Source organism: Nestor notabilis, unplaced genomic scaffold, assembly GCF_000696875.1.
Source record: "Nestor notabilis isolate BGI_N333 unplaced genomic scaffold, ASM69687v1 scaffold10857, whole genome shotgun sequence".
Classification (NCBI taxonomy): Eukaryota; Metazoa; Chordata; class Aves; order Psittaciformes; family Psittacidae; genus Nestor; species Nestor notabilis.
Window position 1 is genome coordinate 53112 of NW_009937369.1, and position 17543 is coordinate 70654.

General features: G+C 38.7%; 1 protein-coding gene across 1 annotated transcript in view; it reads right to left on the reverse strand.

The window, feature by feature from the left end:
• Nucleotides 1-17543, reverse strand: part of MOCOS (molybdenum cofactor sulfurase) — a gene marked incomplete at its 5' end in the record, with an annotated part of 91560 nt that overhangs the window by 22757 nt on the left and 51260 nt on the right. Inside the window, 3 exons of the mRNA XM_010018805.1 lie at nucleotides 2361-2523; nucleotides 9980-10426; nucleotides 13233-13349. Of these exons, the coding sequence (XP_010017107.1) occupies nucleotides 2361-2523; nucleotides 9980-10426; nucleotides 13233-13349 (727 nt within the window). The remainder of the gene's footprint in view (nucleotides 1-2360; nucleotides 2524-9979; nucleotides 10427-13232; nucleotides 13350-17543) is intronic.

Below are 17543 nucleotides of genomic sequence, written 5' to 3' on the forward strand. Positions count from 1 at the left end.
ACAGGCTGGCAACAGTGGGGACAAAAACAACACTGATTAACATGCAATATTCAAAGAAAGAGTCACCTTATCAAATTAAATCTGTCTGCCATGAAATGATTTAAGTGGGAGATACAACAACGGCCCATGTATGTGAAGGGGTAAAAGACAAAACTAATATTTTAATACCAACAAACAAATCATGCATTTAGTCTGCAGATAAGAGGAAAGAAATCAGAATAAATATTGGAACAACTTCCTACAGATTTAGCTGCTTAGTCTTACCCTGATGGTTTGTATGTGTTCCCACCACTGCACTATCTTATGATCAGTAACCTCTGGAATAGTCTTCCCAAGAAAATGAGAGCCATTATCTCACTGTTGAGCATAAAAAAAAAAATGCCACAGGTTGCAAGAACATGATAAGAGTGAAAAATAGCAGGACTACTACAAAAAGGGCTCAGGCCAGTTTATGGGCTAGGATTATTGGTATCTAGAGTCATTAAACAGAGAATGAAATCACTCCACTCTTACACACTGGCTGTACCAAAGCAGGCTATAAATAAATGCCAAGCATTTTTCTATTAAAGTGCACTGGAAATCTGATCACTTTTCTTTTGGGGCAGAAAAGTGATCTACAGACGTGGTCAATCACTTCTGGGTAGAAATGTTTCGTGCTTTCATCAGAGGGATGGTGAATGACAGTGAAAACTCCAAAAATGACACAAAGTAAAACGTAGGATTTAAAGGTAAATTTCACCCTGGCCCTAAGTATGGCAAAAGATTGTAAATCTCAGTGAGAAATGGGTACCCAGACTGTCAGTTTGTCTGAGAAAACTTCCTCTGAAGTATGTCAGTGAAGGTATTATTGACAGGCAAACATTCCAATGGATATGCACTTGTCTGAACAATGTGGTACTAGCAAAGAAAAAAATGAAGAACATGTTTAGAAGAGCAAGAAGATGCAACCAAGAGACCTAACAGAGCTGAGCCTCTGAAAATGTGAAGGATAAATAGAGAAAGTTTGGACAAGGCTTCATGCTGTGTCTGCAAGTAAGAGGTACAGGCAGAAAGGAAGAGAGGTGGTAAGGAACAGATTTTCTAGAAATAATTTTTTCTGAAGCACTCTGCAATTTAAACATCATGAAAGAAGTCTGTCTGTGCATCTGTACTGCAAAAACTTGAGGTACAAGGTGCTCCACATAGAACTGAAATGAAATAACAATACCCTTTCCAAGACAGATTATAGAGGAAACAGTAGGAAATAGTAGCATGTGTTCCATGAGCCAGTCGAATTCCCAGGAAGAGACTAGCTTGTGTTTCAGATCAGAAACGCACACAGAGAATTGCACAAGACTAGTGGATGTACCTAAATGTTCATTTGACAAACCTATTCCAGACAAAAGAAATCAACTAGTCAGACTTAATTTTACGAAGAGTGCTCAGCTGGAGAGTACAAAAACTGTAATGCACAAACAGAAAGGAGATCATAGTTACAGATCCACTCTTATGGATTTCTAATAAACAGTGAAAAATGTGAATACAGGTTCCCTTGTTTTGCTCTTGCTGCTGAAAATGTAGGCACATATATTATTAATGGTTAAGACATACAGGCTGAGTAAATGTTAGACCCCAGGGAAATGATGAACAGCGTTCAGACACATGCAAACTCAGCATAAACAACCACTTTATGGAATACGAACCTGTTCCAGCGCCCAGTGATAACAGCACTCTTAGCAAAATAAATAATTTGCACACCCAACTAAAAAGGGCTTCCCATAATACTTGCCATAAGTTTTCTTTCTTTTTTTTTTTCCCCCTAAGCATAGTAGAAAAAGAGTTTTGATGTCCAAACATGCTGAAATACTTGCCTGGTAGTGCAAGTATTTAACTGGGCTAAATATTGCTTAGTCCTTATTTTAATTAATACTAATTTCCGCTGAAGACTCTACCATTCTAATCCCACATCTGGAAGGAGGAGAGCTATAATAGCGAAGGTCTTTGGCCAGGCTGTTTGATGTTAGACTCCTGTTCCTTTACCAATAATAGTCTCTTAAGGCTGGTGAACTTCGAGATTTGGATAGATAACACTTGTCAGTAGATTTCCACACCTGTCAGTTCATCAGATTTTCCTGGAGCATCCACTTTATGATTGCACATAGGGAGCCATTGTCTAGTCTCCACCTGTCCCAAAAATAAGCTAGGAAAATACCCAGGGCTGTATACTGCATTGTGGGCTTTCTTCATCCACAGCTGGTAGCGGAATGTGTTCCTGAATTCAGCATACGCAGCATTCAGTAGTTTGTTGGGTACATGCAGGTATGTCTGTCTAGAAGTTTGACACCAATAATGAAGGTGGGAAATATACCTGGTTTACTAACCTTCTGCTTGAATGACCATAATTTTTTTCTTCAGATCAATTGAGGGATTTATAAAACACAACCTTGGCTCCTGCTTCTGAGTTATGCAGACTCCATTCTGGTTTACAACCATCCAGTTTCGGTCATAGAGCAAGCCCTGGTTTCCTACTGGCCATTCTGTAACCTGGGAAAGTATCACATTTAGAAAATGTTATTTGCTCTACTAGATTCATGCTGAAAAGAAAAGAGAAGGAAAAGAAACCACTAAAGAAATTCTTTGGAATCGGGAAAACTTGTTCAAGCCAACGCCAGCCTTCAATAAAAGAATCCTTAATTGCAAATCAAAAATAAAGATATCACTGCACAAAGCTGACAAAACAAAATGGAGTTACTATAATCTGTTACATATTATCATACACTTTGATTTCACAGAGCTATAAGAATAGAGTAAACAATCTCTGAAGCACTCTGAAAACTGTTTTCAGTCTTATCCATTTTTAGGACATCTTCCCCCTGCAATTTTATTTTAATTTACAAAGCATGGACACTTCATTGTATGAATTAAGGCAAAACCAAATAAACTAAAAGCAAGGGAAATGTGAAATTCAAAATTCTGGAAAAACTTATTTTTCATAGAACTGGAACCACCTTATCAACAACTCCGCTTGAGAAAACTTCCACCACTGACACTTCTGGTTTAGCTAGGAGCGTAACAGTTTCTCCAGATCTCCTTACAACAAAGCACATTGTCTTCTTTGCTATCTGTTCTTCCATTACTTCTATAACACTCTTTACATCCAATAGCCCATACAAGCATATTGTCCTGGCTTTCACGTACATTTTTCTGGTGAAAAGAACATCTGTTACTGATGCTACACAGATGGTAATCATGAAATCCAAAAAGAGAGCCATTTTAGTAATGCCTTTGGGTGATATTAATAACTGCTTTCTCCTTCAGAATGTTAAAATATTAATACCATTCTTTCAACATAAAGCTGGGCATTTAAACATAATGCTTCAGCTCATATATGCTTTCTAGTCACAGTTGAATATGGAGAAAAGTTAACCACAGCTGAACTTTGTTGGATTCTTGTAGAAAAACTTAGTGCAGCTCACATGAATTAACTGACAAAAGACTTTAGCAAAAAGTATTGCAAAAAAGATATGTCAAGCACAGCCTGATGCTCTGAAGAAAAGCATTGCTGGAAGCACTGGTTAGATTAAGTAAAAATCACATTTTTGTTTAACATGTGCTCTATCCAAAACCTCAGAGAACCCACAATAGCCCTTATCCTTATAAACTTCTCCAGGTTTTATAGGAGCCTGCAGCAGTAGATTGACACTCATGGCCTGAGTAGAGAAAGCTGAGGGCAGGTGCTCTGAAACTGAAAAATTAAAGCATTAAAGCCAAACTCCAAATACTTGGCTTGAGTGCTATCAACTGTACTGAATACAGAAAATACATGGAATTTTTTTAAAGAGAAGAAACAAATTTTATCAATCTACTTAATTTATAATATTCTTTGGCAGGTTTTTAAGTGAGCAAGGATGAAAAATTCAGTCAAAAATGGAAACTTCAGGTCTGACAGTGTCATCTGAAACCATACTGTCCAAGCATCTCTTACTGTCAGCACCTAAATGAAATGAACCTTTGCCCTGTCTTTTTAGGAGAAGAATAATAGCCCAAGGACTGCAATATTAGCTGAAGAATAGACTTTAATTCTTGCTGGAAATTATACTTGGAGAGGACAGTATTTTTTGGTTATCCTGAATAATTAGATTACAAAATGCATTTGAACAGCTGGTGATCATCTGAGACCTTCAAGAATTTCCTGCTAACAAATCTCCCTTCCAAAACAGAAGATCACTAATCACTAATATCCTCCCATGGATATGACAGATCTTTACAGGATTTTCAAGAAAAAAAGAGCAGAATAAACTAAAAGAGCAGAAAAATAGAAAAAAGGGCACAAAGATTCCTAGCTCCCTATTGTAACATCCAGTTGTTTTGGCTCCACTTCAGGGCAACAATCTTGTTCAGGAAATAGCTTATGTGTTTGCTTACCCCTTACTGAAGGAAAGAGGTTTATGAGCAAAGCAAAACATTCTTTAATCAGAACTTCTGCTAATTCTTACATGCTGACAGGCACTGTGGGGAAAGCCCAGATAACTGGGTAGCGTACAGCTGGAAATGATCAACACCTTCCATTCAAAATACCTCTGGTAGGTCCAAAATAATGGCAACTAACTCCACCATAAGATGCAGCACATGACTATAGGTCCTCAGCCCATTTTTTCCCTTCCTCTGGGTATTTGCTATTGTAGTGAGGTCATACATACATGTGCCCTGCAGTGAGCCCCTGTCCTCTCACGGGAGTCCCCTGTACACTCTCAAGTGCCCTACTTCCTCTCCAGTTTTCAACTTACTCTATTGCACATGTTGCTAGGACCCCAGTAAATAAAGCTGCAATAACTCAAGAACTGTGTACCCTGCCTTGGACAGATTGTCACAGACGATCATGAAACAGAGCTGGTTTGTTGCTAACACTGATACCAAAGATGAGCATAGAAGAACATATACATTTCTATTCTTGGTACTTAGGCTTATGACCTGTGTAGACTGTCTCCTGCCATTATTTCAGAGAGGCTGAAGAGATTGTTAAATAATTACAGGCAACTGAATAGAGCAGCTCAGACAAAGTCTGCCTGCTCTGCTTTCATCTGAGACATGAGAAGAGTGGTTCAATCCGGCTCCTTCAGATTATGTCTGAGATATCTGCTCAAAGCTAGCAGAGATGATACAGGCTGTAAAGATGATCCACATCCACATAGACCAGCAGAAGGAGGTCAGGCAGGGCACTCAAATGACGCTAAACACCTATATTCAGGCAACCAATAAAGTAAAGAAAACAATGAAGCTTACTGTAAAATAAAACAGGTTAGCATACACTGCAATAAACAATACATAGATTCTAGATTGATTCCCTGAAGTTGTCTGACCATCTCTGGCTACTGAGACAAATTATAAAGGGGGGACAGAAAGAAAGAAGGGAGACCATGATTTTACTGATAAGATGTTAGCACACACCTTCATTCAGCATGGCAGATGGGCTAATCATCCAATGTATAGTTCTTTTCAACCTGCCATAAGCAAGGTTCATTGCATAATACATGGTCTTTTCCTGTCTGCTTTAGTCCCTTTTTCTTCCTGTATCCATTGCAAAAACATAGTGGGGTTTGTTGGTTTTTTTTTTCCAGAATTTTCTTTAAAACATTTTGCGCTGTATTTCCCCACAGTTCACAGTAATGTCATCATGAAGGCTAACACAATTTTTGAACATATTAAAGGAATCACTGAACAGGTTTTAAATTATCTAAGTTTAAAAATGTTAGTGGTCTTGCATATAATTTACCCACTGATCACTAGGAATTTGCATTGTATTTTAAAAGCTAATTTGTCTTCTGTGTTGATACAGATATTTATACTGTGAAATCTACTGGAAGAATAACAAAGTTATTAATGTTTAAAGTCCTAACCTTTTTCACTGGCCACATTGCATTATGTAATTATGCAAAATTCATTGACATGAGAGATGTTCATGTTTAAAAATGTATGTTTAAAACACGGTTTTATGTTGAAAAGAAGAAAAAAGTGCTATAGGATAAAGGTTACTCCTCTGCTTCTGCCCTATTAATAAAACAATTGTTAAGGAAAAGAAAGTGCATTTAAGAAGCTGAGTTAGAATATTCTGCCCTTGGCTTCCTGAACCATGTGTACAAACCCCATGGCACAACACTGAACAGAGATGGTCCCATGGCCAGGAACACTTTATAAAATGCAGTAGGAACTAAGTGACCTGCAGTGGGCTGATCTTCATGCCAAGCTTCATCCTCCCAGCTGCCAAAGCATGCTGCACTCTCATACTAAAACATGCATAATACAACAGAGAAAAATCAGAGTTTAGGAGAGGGGGAGATGACCTGACTCTAAAGAGGAGATCAAACAGCTGTGAGTTTGTACTCACATCCTCATGGAGTTTGTCCTGCTGCCACTAATCAAGTCATCTATTCTGCAGTGGGCAGATTTCACTGGTAGATGGGCTGGGTCCTTGTCGTGGTTCAAGCCCAGCCGGCAATCCGGAAGCCCCCCCCCCCCTCCGCTTCCTTCCTCCCCCCGCTCCCGGAGGGATGGGGAGGAGAATCGAAGGAATGTAACTCCCACGGGTTGAGATAACAGCTCTCCAGTAACTAAGGTATAATACAAACCACTACTGCTACCAATAATAATGATAAGAGGAATAACAAGGGAAAAGGACACAACCGCTCACCACCCGCCGACCGATACCCAGCCCGACCCGAGCAGCGATCTGGGCCTTCCGGGTAACTCCCCCCAGTTTCTATACTGGGCATGACGTGCTGTGGTATGGAATACCCCTTTGGCCAGTTTGGGTCAGGTGTCCTGTCTCTGCTTCCTCCTGGCTTCCCCTCCTCTCTGGCAAAGCATGAGACTGAGAAAGTCCTTGGTCAGAGTAAACATTACTGAGCAACAACTAAAAACATCGGTGTTATCAGCGTTGTTCCCAGACTGAAAGTCAAAAACACAGCACTGCACCAGCTACTAAGAAGGAGAAAAAATGAGTGCTGTAGTCGAACCCAGGACAGTCCTGCACACCCAAGTGAGCTGGAATTTTCCACTGCATATATTCTATGATATTAGGCAAACACAAGTGATCATGTACTCACAATAAAGCCTATTTACTATACATGCTAACAGTCTGACCTTCCATACCATCTGGAGGCCTGCACTTGAACTCAAAAATCTATGAGATTTGATCTCAAGTATTCAAGTATCACAAGATGAATGAACTTATTGCTGCCCAGTATCTAAACCACTTTCACCTTTTCACAGCTAGCTGAGAGCTGCTCTATAACTAATAAAAATGGAGATCAAATTTTTAATTGGGAAAATACTTCTTTAATTTTCAAACAGTGGCAAAGCATCTAAATGTATTTTAGATTTAAAACATAAAAATGAATTTCAATTTTTGGATTCTAAACAAAGAACAAGGAAACTACAAGCTACACAATTATTACTTCAGAAATTTATGAGTTTACTAAAGTAAGGAGAAAATATGTTAAGTGTGAAGTCTGTATGACAAAGATCACTAAAAGAATGGCAAAGGAATAATTTTCTATAGGATTCAGCCTTTTCATGGTCACACCTAGAGATGCTTGTATAATTAATATTTTAGAAGGCAAAACAATTTTCAGGATTTGATTCTGTTTAATCGTGGTAAGGTTTCCTTAGCATGTCTTGCTTCAAACTCCAGTGCATGCAGCACAGGTTATTTTCCTGTTTCAAGGTGATACAGGCTGAAGTTGCAGTAATGACATACATAGATCTGTGGAGGTTGGTGCACTCTGCAGTTAGCAAAGGCGTGGGTTTGGCAGTCATGGCTTTCTATTCTACTTGTGCTCACTGGGAAGAGACCAAGCCACTGTCTAGAAGAGCCAGTGAGACTTTGGGAAGACAAAAAAAGAAGAATGCCTGGTTGGACAGGAAGAAGATCACAAAAGCAAACACATTTTCTTTGGGGATTTACTTCAATATAGAAAATAATGAAAATCAAACTTGACTCCATCTCCTGGCCTCCTCTCCTTATGCACTGAAAGCCCTTTGTCAGAGTATGTATTAGCTCAACTTCTAATGGCCTTTCTCATGTACTCATGCATCTTCTATGAAACAGTGGAAATGCAGAAAAAGTGCTCTTTGAGGAGAACTAAATGCTATTTATAGTGAACTTCCAGCCCCTTCCAATACCATATACTAAATCCAGCATATATTTAATTCTATATTACACTTTGGCAATACAAACTCTGACAGTGCTTAGCTTAATGGCTGATCCTTTGTGATAAAAAACACCAGACTTCAAAAATTACTCCAGGCATGCAAAACTAAACCTCATAATGTAGTTACAGTTTTAATATCTATTTTTAAACTATTCAAATCAGCTAGTGTTAGCTGTGAAGTCCAAGTTGCCTTGTATTCCTCTTGTAGTCAATGTAAAGAGACAGAAATAACCGGGAACAATTAATATTTCCTACTGCAGATGCTTCACTGCTTACAGAATAATATCCCACTTTAGAGGGGTAAGTTGAGGTAAGATGAGCCCTGCTTTCACACCAGGCCCATTAACACATGCCTGGCACAAGGAGTATGCATGACGCGTGAGGCATGGGGACTTTTCCCTTCCACATAAAATTGCAGTTCTGTCTGTCAGGGAGTACCAGGTTTGTATGAATACATCACCTAGAGTCATTTCCCCTCACAGAGCTTGAAGAGAAGAAACCTGGCTCAGCTTGTGGGGAAACATAAGATTTCTTTCATGCTGAGGAACATCTTACCTGCTCGCAGGCACAATCACTTCAAAGGCTTCCTGGAACTGAATGTTGTGGTATGTATCTCACAACACCAGCCTGCATGCTAAAAATAGAACTTAACCCCAAAGGGGTATGAATACTGCTACAACATATTACACCAGCTTCTGCAGTGGGCTTCTGTAATACAGCTATAACGACTGCAACACTTAAATGACAGTTAAAACATTTACACAGGAAATGTGGGATTACTTTGATTTTCAAAACAGTTTGATTTAGTGGGAGGTTAATAAGGGGTGGAAATTGTTTGTTCAGGTCTCATTTAATGCTCAAGATTGTGCCTCTGAATTAAAGATACCACAAATCAAACCAAATTTAAGAAAACAGATATTTTGTTGATCATTTTACAGTGTCTGCCTTAATTCCTCATCCCCTTTTTGCATTAAGAAAAAAATAATAAATCATTATCAAATCAGCTGAGAAGCCGTATTTTAAATGCAGGTGATTTGTCACTGGATTTGACCTCAATTTTCACTCAAATGTGAGACAATGACCTACACCAGTACGCGTTCATAGGGAAAGTTATACCACTATTGACATTCATTAAATCACTTCCCAGTATGGTACGAAGCAGAGTCCCATTCTAGGTCATATATGGGCCATACACCTATTTCATCATGCATTATTAAAAAAAAAAAAGTCACAGCTAAGGTGACGATATTATTAACTTGGTAAAAAAGCAATTAAAATCTTCAAAGAGTGAACTTTCAAATAGTGTAGCAACACTTAAATGTCATATTTCTGTTGCAAATGTATTTTTAATGATAACATTTCTTTGTAATGTAAATCAGCCTCCTCTCAATTATAACATGTTAATCAAGTTATTTCTCAATTGCTGCTTACCCATCAATGCGTACAAGTCCATCACATATCATTCTGTAAAAGCATACTAATGACTTGATTATATTTTAGTCTAGTTTTGCAAATCCAACAATTTTCTTCAAGACTGTATATTATGTGCAGATTTGTCTGTTGGGAGGGAGGGGAGAGCAGAAGACACATTTGCATCCTGTAATTTCAGCCTAATTGGAAATCCTCTAAAGCACCTTAGCATTCAGGACTTGATCAAAATTGGAGAAAAGGAAAAATGGGTACCCACTCACTGCTTCTTCTATCTCATGCACATGGTATTCCTGGTTGACATGTCTGACAGGAGTAAGGAAAAACACAAGGAGTATTCAAGAATGATTCAAAGCGCATACCTCAAATGCAGAGCAGGATTTGATTGGGTAGAGATATATGTTGGTGACAGTGATGGGCTTGCTGCCTCTTCTGCATGTTGGTACTGAAGTCTCACAAACAGCTGCCCTTATGCTTTCTGCCTCTGCTTTGGGTGGCTGCCGGCTGCCAGTTGTCCTTGTCACAGACGAATTATTCCACAGTTCTCTGTCCGAGATGTGTGGTATTGGAGACAATTTATCAGTACTGATAAAGGAAGGTTGGTCATCTGGGACAGACTCTGTCATCAGCGTTGTAACAGAGGACTGGAAGGGAATCTTAGCATCTGATTTGGAGAGTCTGGTGTCTATGATGAATTTCAAAAAAGTCTGTGCATCTTCGAAAGAAGACATATAGCCAAAGGATATTCTCACAGAACCAGTGGGACGTCCATCAACTAGGTCTATATCATCTCCACAGACATGGCCAGCCTAGTTTGAAATGGGAAGAAAACCCAAGAGCTATTATGAGAGACTTTGCTTTATTTCCCTCTAATTTACACAGTTATTCATGAGTCTCTTAAATCTAACCTGAAAACTGTTTTCAAATATACAAAGTTAACTCATGAATACAAGGAGAAAATGAAAAAAAAAAACCCCAAAATAAATCCCAACTATCTTATTACTCAGACTGGGAAGAAGTTTGTTCTGAGTTGCTTGTTCTATTCTACCCTAAGGCAAAAGAGGCTTTTCAAAAACACATCAAGAATCATAAAAAGGTTGTGTGTCCTAAGATGGCCTCTTAGCTAGGGCAGTCTCCAGGTATATTCTAGTCTCATCTGCGTAGTTCACTGCTATTTAAACTGGGATATACATTCAGAGAAGTAATCAAACCATGAGACTGCTGATTTTTCTGTTGCAGTTTTCTTGATATTTGCTGCCAGAACAGCTCCGTTTTATACTGTCAGAGGTTTATTCAGGGCTTGTGTTAAATAGTCCAATGGACAGCTATACAGCTGAGAACTGTCTGGGTTATTAGCAAAGCAGAGACTTGAATCAAGAGTTCCAACATCCAAAGATACTTCCTTCGTCATTGCCATATGCAGCAAACCTGTCTTGCTGATCCAGTTAGCACACTGGTTTCAGGATGGAGGGAATTAGCCTTCCCCCTAGCACTTCTTCCTTTGAAGAACACAGGTTTCCACTAAAAAAATTTTGGTTGAAAAATCCCTCAAATACCCTAATAGTGACCTCCATGTTGATGCCCCTCTATTTGATAAGTCTTTCATACAGCACTTGCTGGAAAATTCTCCATTAGAGCAGTTTCTCCTTCACTAAGTGGGTCAGTGAATGCTGCTACTCATCTCCAGTGAGATAAGCTAGAGAACCCCTTTGTTCATCCATCTAACATTAACTTACCAATGGACAAAAATTTAGTCCTAAATTAGTATCTTTATTCCTATAAGTGCAGCATCTGTGGTTTGTTGCTACTTTTCCCCTCAGAATTTAATTTATTTATGTATTTTCTGTTACATAAAAATGGCAGTGTAAATAGTTCATTTACAGGAGGGATTTTTAAAGCAAGAAATGTCATGGTTCAATGAACACAGATGCCACTTGTGCAAGGAAAACTAAAAAATCCCAACCTTACATGTCACAGCATGCAATACAGTAGTAAATATTTTAATGCAGTGTGATGCATTTTATCCTTGACAATAGAGCAGAAGCACTATTTGCAAAATTAAGTTGCATCTGTTTATATACATGTAACCCTTCTGCCAAGTATTGATTGACTGACTGAGGAGAGGTTCCTGCTGTACAAATAAGTAAACAAGTTCCTATGTAACATCCTAAGAAAACTAACCACACCTCTCCAGGGACACTTGAGGACAGAAAGTCCTCCCTCACAGTCATTTTATACATGGAAGTCTTCATGAGGGAAGGAAGAACACATTCAGCACCCTGGGAAAAAGGGAAACCAAAGTTCATATATGTTCATATAAGGAGACAAAGGATGCCTTCCCCTACACAGAAATGTTGTCTCTAATTCATCCAGATCCTTCTTAAAGGACATCCCAAAAAATGACTGCCTGACTGCACCACCTCATCATACAACTTTTAGCAAATAAAGTGTCTCTTTATAAGTTTAGGTTTAGACTATCCCCATTTAAATAATACAGACCTGCCAGAGGCCAACTGATCCTTAGCATATAAGGAAATCCACACATCTGCTCATCTGGCATTTTGCACTGGAGCAGAAAGGTAAGCCTTTTTTTCTCTTCTCAGAGGAGAGTGCTTCCATAGTAAATCAAAGTACCATTTTGCCAAGGAAGGTATTAAAGAGCTCTTCCCCTTTAAGAACTTGTGTGATCAGTCTTGCATGTAAATGTATATGTAAAAGTTATATGAATGCCTCCATGAAATTATAAGGGAGCTCTAATATCAATGCAGCCATTATAATTTTTCATCTTTTGAAGAATACCATTAATAAAATTCTGGATTGTTCTGTATTTACTGCAATTTCAAACTCTCATAAATACAGACATGAAGCCTCCCCCACTTCATTGTAATATATCTTGTCACATATCGTTTAATGACAACTTATGCAAAATATTAGTCACCTAGAAAACAGCCTACATTCATTTTCTAACAATCTAACTCATCAGTTATCTAGCTAGATGCCATTTAAATTTACTTCACTTTCTAAAATTCACTGTGTATTTGCATTTATTGTTTCTTGTCCAATTTGTGTATGCCTTTTAAACTGTAACATCCAACAACAATAGGTCTATAATACTTGAATGTTATTAAGTACAGTTAAGTATACTTAAGGATCAACATGAGATGAATTGTTCAGGAACTTCTGTTCTGTAGGAAGTCTTGATTTCACGTAATTCCGAATCAGAACAATATCCCAAAATTTCATATTTTCCAGTGAAATAAAGACAAGCAATACATAGTGCTCTGGGTCCATCAAATGATTTTGTTTCAACACCCTATTTCAACGAACTCAATTCCTGTTCACTTAGTTCTTTAACATGGCAATTGAGTTGAAAGGTCAGAGAAAGCAAATCAAATTTACTATCATTCTTAAAGTCGCAGAGACTCAAAACCACAAGACATGATACACCTGCTTTAGCTTTCAACTGCTTAGAGGGGTTTTCTTTTTGATGCAGAGACAAGTTTTCTTTTCCCCTTCAAGCTCCTATCTTTATGAAATTCAGAACTGGGAGCCAGAAGATGTCACCTGGGTCACTGAATGTAGGTATTTTCCATTTAATCTCCTTCACATACTAACCTGCAGGTTTCTTCGTATGTCTTCATTGCTTATACCCAAATGCATTTGGCAGGCTCCTGTGTTACAGAAGCAACCTGTGCGGACATGTATGTTGTAAAGACTTGCCATCTTGTCCACCTTTCCAATTCAGCAGGAGAAGACACAGAAGAATGAAAAAATAGACATTTTTAAGTTGTGTGAACAAGATAAAATGTTTTAAAGGTACAAATCAATTTGAAGTAAATTACCTCTCTAAATTACTAACAACTTACCATAGCTTTTAGCATTCCCATACACATTTAGGACAGAGGTAGAAATGCTTACCTTGGCACTAGAGAGCACACTACACACACACACACAAAGACTATCAGTTCAGGTCCTGATCTTGTTAATGGTGGTACATGAGCTTAATTTTAAACCCATGAACAGGTTCATTCACATCACTAGTGCTGATTACAGGCCTGCAGTCAAGTGTCATTCAGTGTTTTGACAGAACCATAGAATCATAGAATCATAGAATAGTTAGGGTTGGAAAGGACCTTAAGATCATCTAGTTCCAACCCCCCTGCCATCAGCAGGGACACCTCGCACTAAACTATGTCGCCCAAGGCTCTGTCCAGCCTGGCCTTAAACACCTCCAGTTGAACCATCAACTACAAGTGCCTTTGCAAAGACTGAAGAAAGGCCTGGGGCACCTGTTCAGTTAGCTAAAGAAAACTTTGTTCTCCATGGATCTGAAACTGCAAGTCCTCACTACAGAAACTGACTGTATCGGTGGGATTTTGGCACACAAGTGCTTGAAGAATCAGCCCCTCAGTAAACAATAAGATCTGACAGGGCAGGGACTAAATTGGAATACCTCCTTGAGTCTTCCTGATACATGCACAGAGTCTACCAAGTTCCAGGTGTGCTTTTTCCTTATGTCGAGCTATTTTATGTTGTAAGATTTCCTTATGGGCAGAAATACAATACTTGAGGACAAACTGGCATGAATAAATCATGTGAAGGAATGAAAAGGATGTGCAAGGAGAACAGAAGCACATGTCTATGTGTGCCTTAGAAGGAGACACGGATGCATGCACTGGGAGGGCAACACTGGTAGGATGGCATTGCAGAGAAGAGATATGGATTGTCAGGGTTTCATAGCACAGCTAAGAAAAAAAGGAAGCACACCATGGGGATCCTCTTAGCACAGCGAAGAAACCATGGAAGCACACTCCAGGGGTCTGTAAACACTTTATGTTGATTTCAAAAAGCAACAACAGCAGCTGGTAAGGTTAGCTGAGCAGGTATAACTACCACCAGTTATTTCTTTGACAACAAATGATGAACATTCTTGGTCAGGACTGGAAGAAAGGATAGTCAAATGGCCAGAAAGAGAGCATGAAACCTGGAACATCCTGTCTCTGCCACAGACTTCCAGAACAACCTTGCACAAGCTGCATTAACCTCAATGCATTGGTGAAATGGAGAGCTGAGAGCTCTGAGAATAACCACGCTGCAGACTGAGAAGAGCCCATTGTACCAGTGACACAATCCTCCTCACAGGGAGCTCAGGCTCAGCTACATACAGTGCAAAAGGTCAGCCTAAAGGTGTGGTAATGCACTTCCCTAACTGTGATCTCATGCTTTATCTGCCTGAGGTATCAATGTAAACGTCCAACCTAGCTTTTCTAGACAGCTTAACCTTTATTAAGATTTATTATTTTTAACATAAACATTCTTTTAGGAGAATAGGATAATAGCCCAACAATTCAGCCTATAATTCAGAATTATGGTTTTTTTTCTCATGTGTGGGGCACAAGTTACTTTGCATAAAAATGTGCTGTATATACAAAACCCAAAAGAAATCCTTCATCATTATAGTGCAAAAGAACTTAAATATGTTCTGCACCACTAGTTCAGCTCAAAATGGTTGAGTTCTTAAATGGAGATACAATCAAAATTGCTCTCTATATATTCAGACTTGGAAATCAAAGAATAGAATCGGTCCTGAGATCCCTATTCATGATTAATGCCTTGGAGAATACCCTGTGTTCAAAGCATGTTTCTCAAATCAAAGTTATAGTAAAAGGCATCTGCTGAGAAAGACTGTTGCGGTGTCATTAGCTTTGTTTTGTCAGAAGACTTCTATCTGGAAACAGTGACATTTTCTTGACTTCTTTTTTCATTTAGATGAGAAAAGTTGTCATCCTGGCACAACATGGTTTGTCATGGTGCTAGTGACTTGTGGGTGGATCTATCATTCCGTTAACGATGACAAACAAAGAAAAAATCATGACAGATATTTCACTGCCGAATTCATACAGTGTTTGGGCTTATTTGCTCAATATACATAAAGCTCTTAAATATATAATACTTTTATTATTATTACTACTTTTTGAAGAAACATTGCTGGGGCAGCCCTGCTTATCGAAGTGTATTTAGTGTAATGAATTATCCATGACACAATTTTAAGGAATTGTTAACAAGATCTTTTTTAAAATCTTTTTAATTTTGTCAAATGAATTATTACTGTTCTTTAATGAACAGTAATTTCTTTCTAGCTGTGTGACCCAATACCTTTCTCCAATAATACTTTACATTTTGATATATATTAACCTGTAGAGTAGACAAGAATTATTGATACGTAAAGATATATGAACATTGGAGGAACATGGGGAATTGTGGTTCAGGAGAACAAAGATAAGTTATCCATAGCTTTAGTGCTAATCGTACTCTTTTATCACCAATGTGATAACACACCCAGGTGCTGGGAACATGATGCGCACTTCTCATTGTAAACAATGACACCATGTAAAGAATCATTAAGGGCAGCACGGCCAGTCTGTCTGTCCCTTGAATTCATGCTTGACTTTCCCTTGGCCATATGCTTTGATTTCTTCTTGTTTAGTTTCACCCTAGAAATATGCTACTTGGGGAGTTAATTTAATCTCTCTCTGCAGTGCTACTACATAGCAAACCAAATAGAACATAAAACATCTGTTACAGTTATTTCAATGAAGAAAAGCTTACTTAAACAAAGCACATCTTTAAAATTGCCAAAAGGAGCAATAACGGATATTGAGCTCAGGGTTATGAAATACAGAACACTGCTTGCATCTCTGTCTGTAACAGCAGCAGCTGACTTTTGGGAGCCAGGAATATGTTCATCAATGAAGGCACAGAAGCATGAATGGTACTAATGGTAAGTACACAGCTTAATATACACAGATTGTCAGTTTTGGTGATTCCCTGGGTCTGATATTTGAAACTATTGTGCCTTGGTCTTTCAGAGCTTAAAGACTGCAATTAAACTGCAAAACACATGCAGAAATCTTGCTGCATTTTTACTGATTTCAGTCAGTGAGGACATGGTAATTAAGCCATCACAACATCTGAGAGTAGCTTCTGTCCCTTAGAACCCCTTGGCATTCATTACTTTTTCTGAAGCTCTTTAGTGTGGGCCAGGCCCTGTTAAGTTGCTTCACACCCCAAAGCTTTTGATGACATAGTGTCTTGATACTTGACAAGCATGGCTTTTCACACTTCCAGACCATGGTCTTCAGGTTTGATAAACACACATGAATGAAGCTCATTTAAACCAATTTTTAAAATAGTTTTTTTTTCTTTTAGAGATAATTTCTATTTTAAGCACAGCTGCCTTCCCTAGTGAGCCTTCCTTTAAGTGTTACCAGACGGACCAAATGCTCACATTCAGAGCTGGTTTCAGAGTGCTTTACCTGATAAATACTACGAAAATTTGGGGGGATTTTTAGTATAAAGAACATTGAAGTGGAGAAGGGTTTTACCCGTGGTTTTAATGCCTTATCCTACAATAATCCACTCTTGGCTATCTGGTATTCTAGTTCATACCCAGCAGCTGGACAGCTCCGAAAGGAAAATGATCCTGGTGTGTTCTATCACCCGTTCTGTCACACAGCTGCCTGGTGGCTTCTCTACCTTTGCTAAATGACTGACTTCTGCTATCCATTCACTTCAGGGCCTCTGTGACAGTCAGCTGAAAGGTGTAAGCTTTTCTCAGGCTTCAGGATCCATTGAAATAAGTCTGAGAATAATGCTTATGGTAGGTAGATATAAACTAAGTGATAGTAAAGATTTACAAATAGCTCAAAGAATCACAACATGGTTTGGGTTGGAAGAGATCCTAAAGATCGCCTAGTTCCAAACCCCCAGCCATTGGCAGGGACGCCTTCCACTAGACCAGGTTGATCAAAGCCCTATCCAGCCTGGCCTTGAACACTGCCATGGATGAGGCATATTTTGCAGATAATTTCTAATCAACTAAGTCTATGCTTTTCAATAAGAATGATGGATTCTTTAGGAACTCCT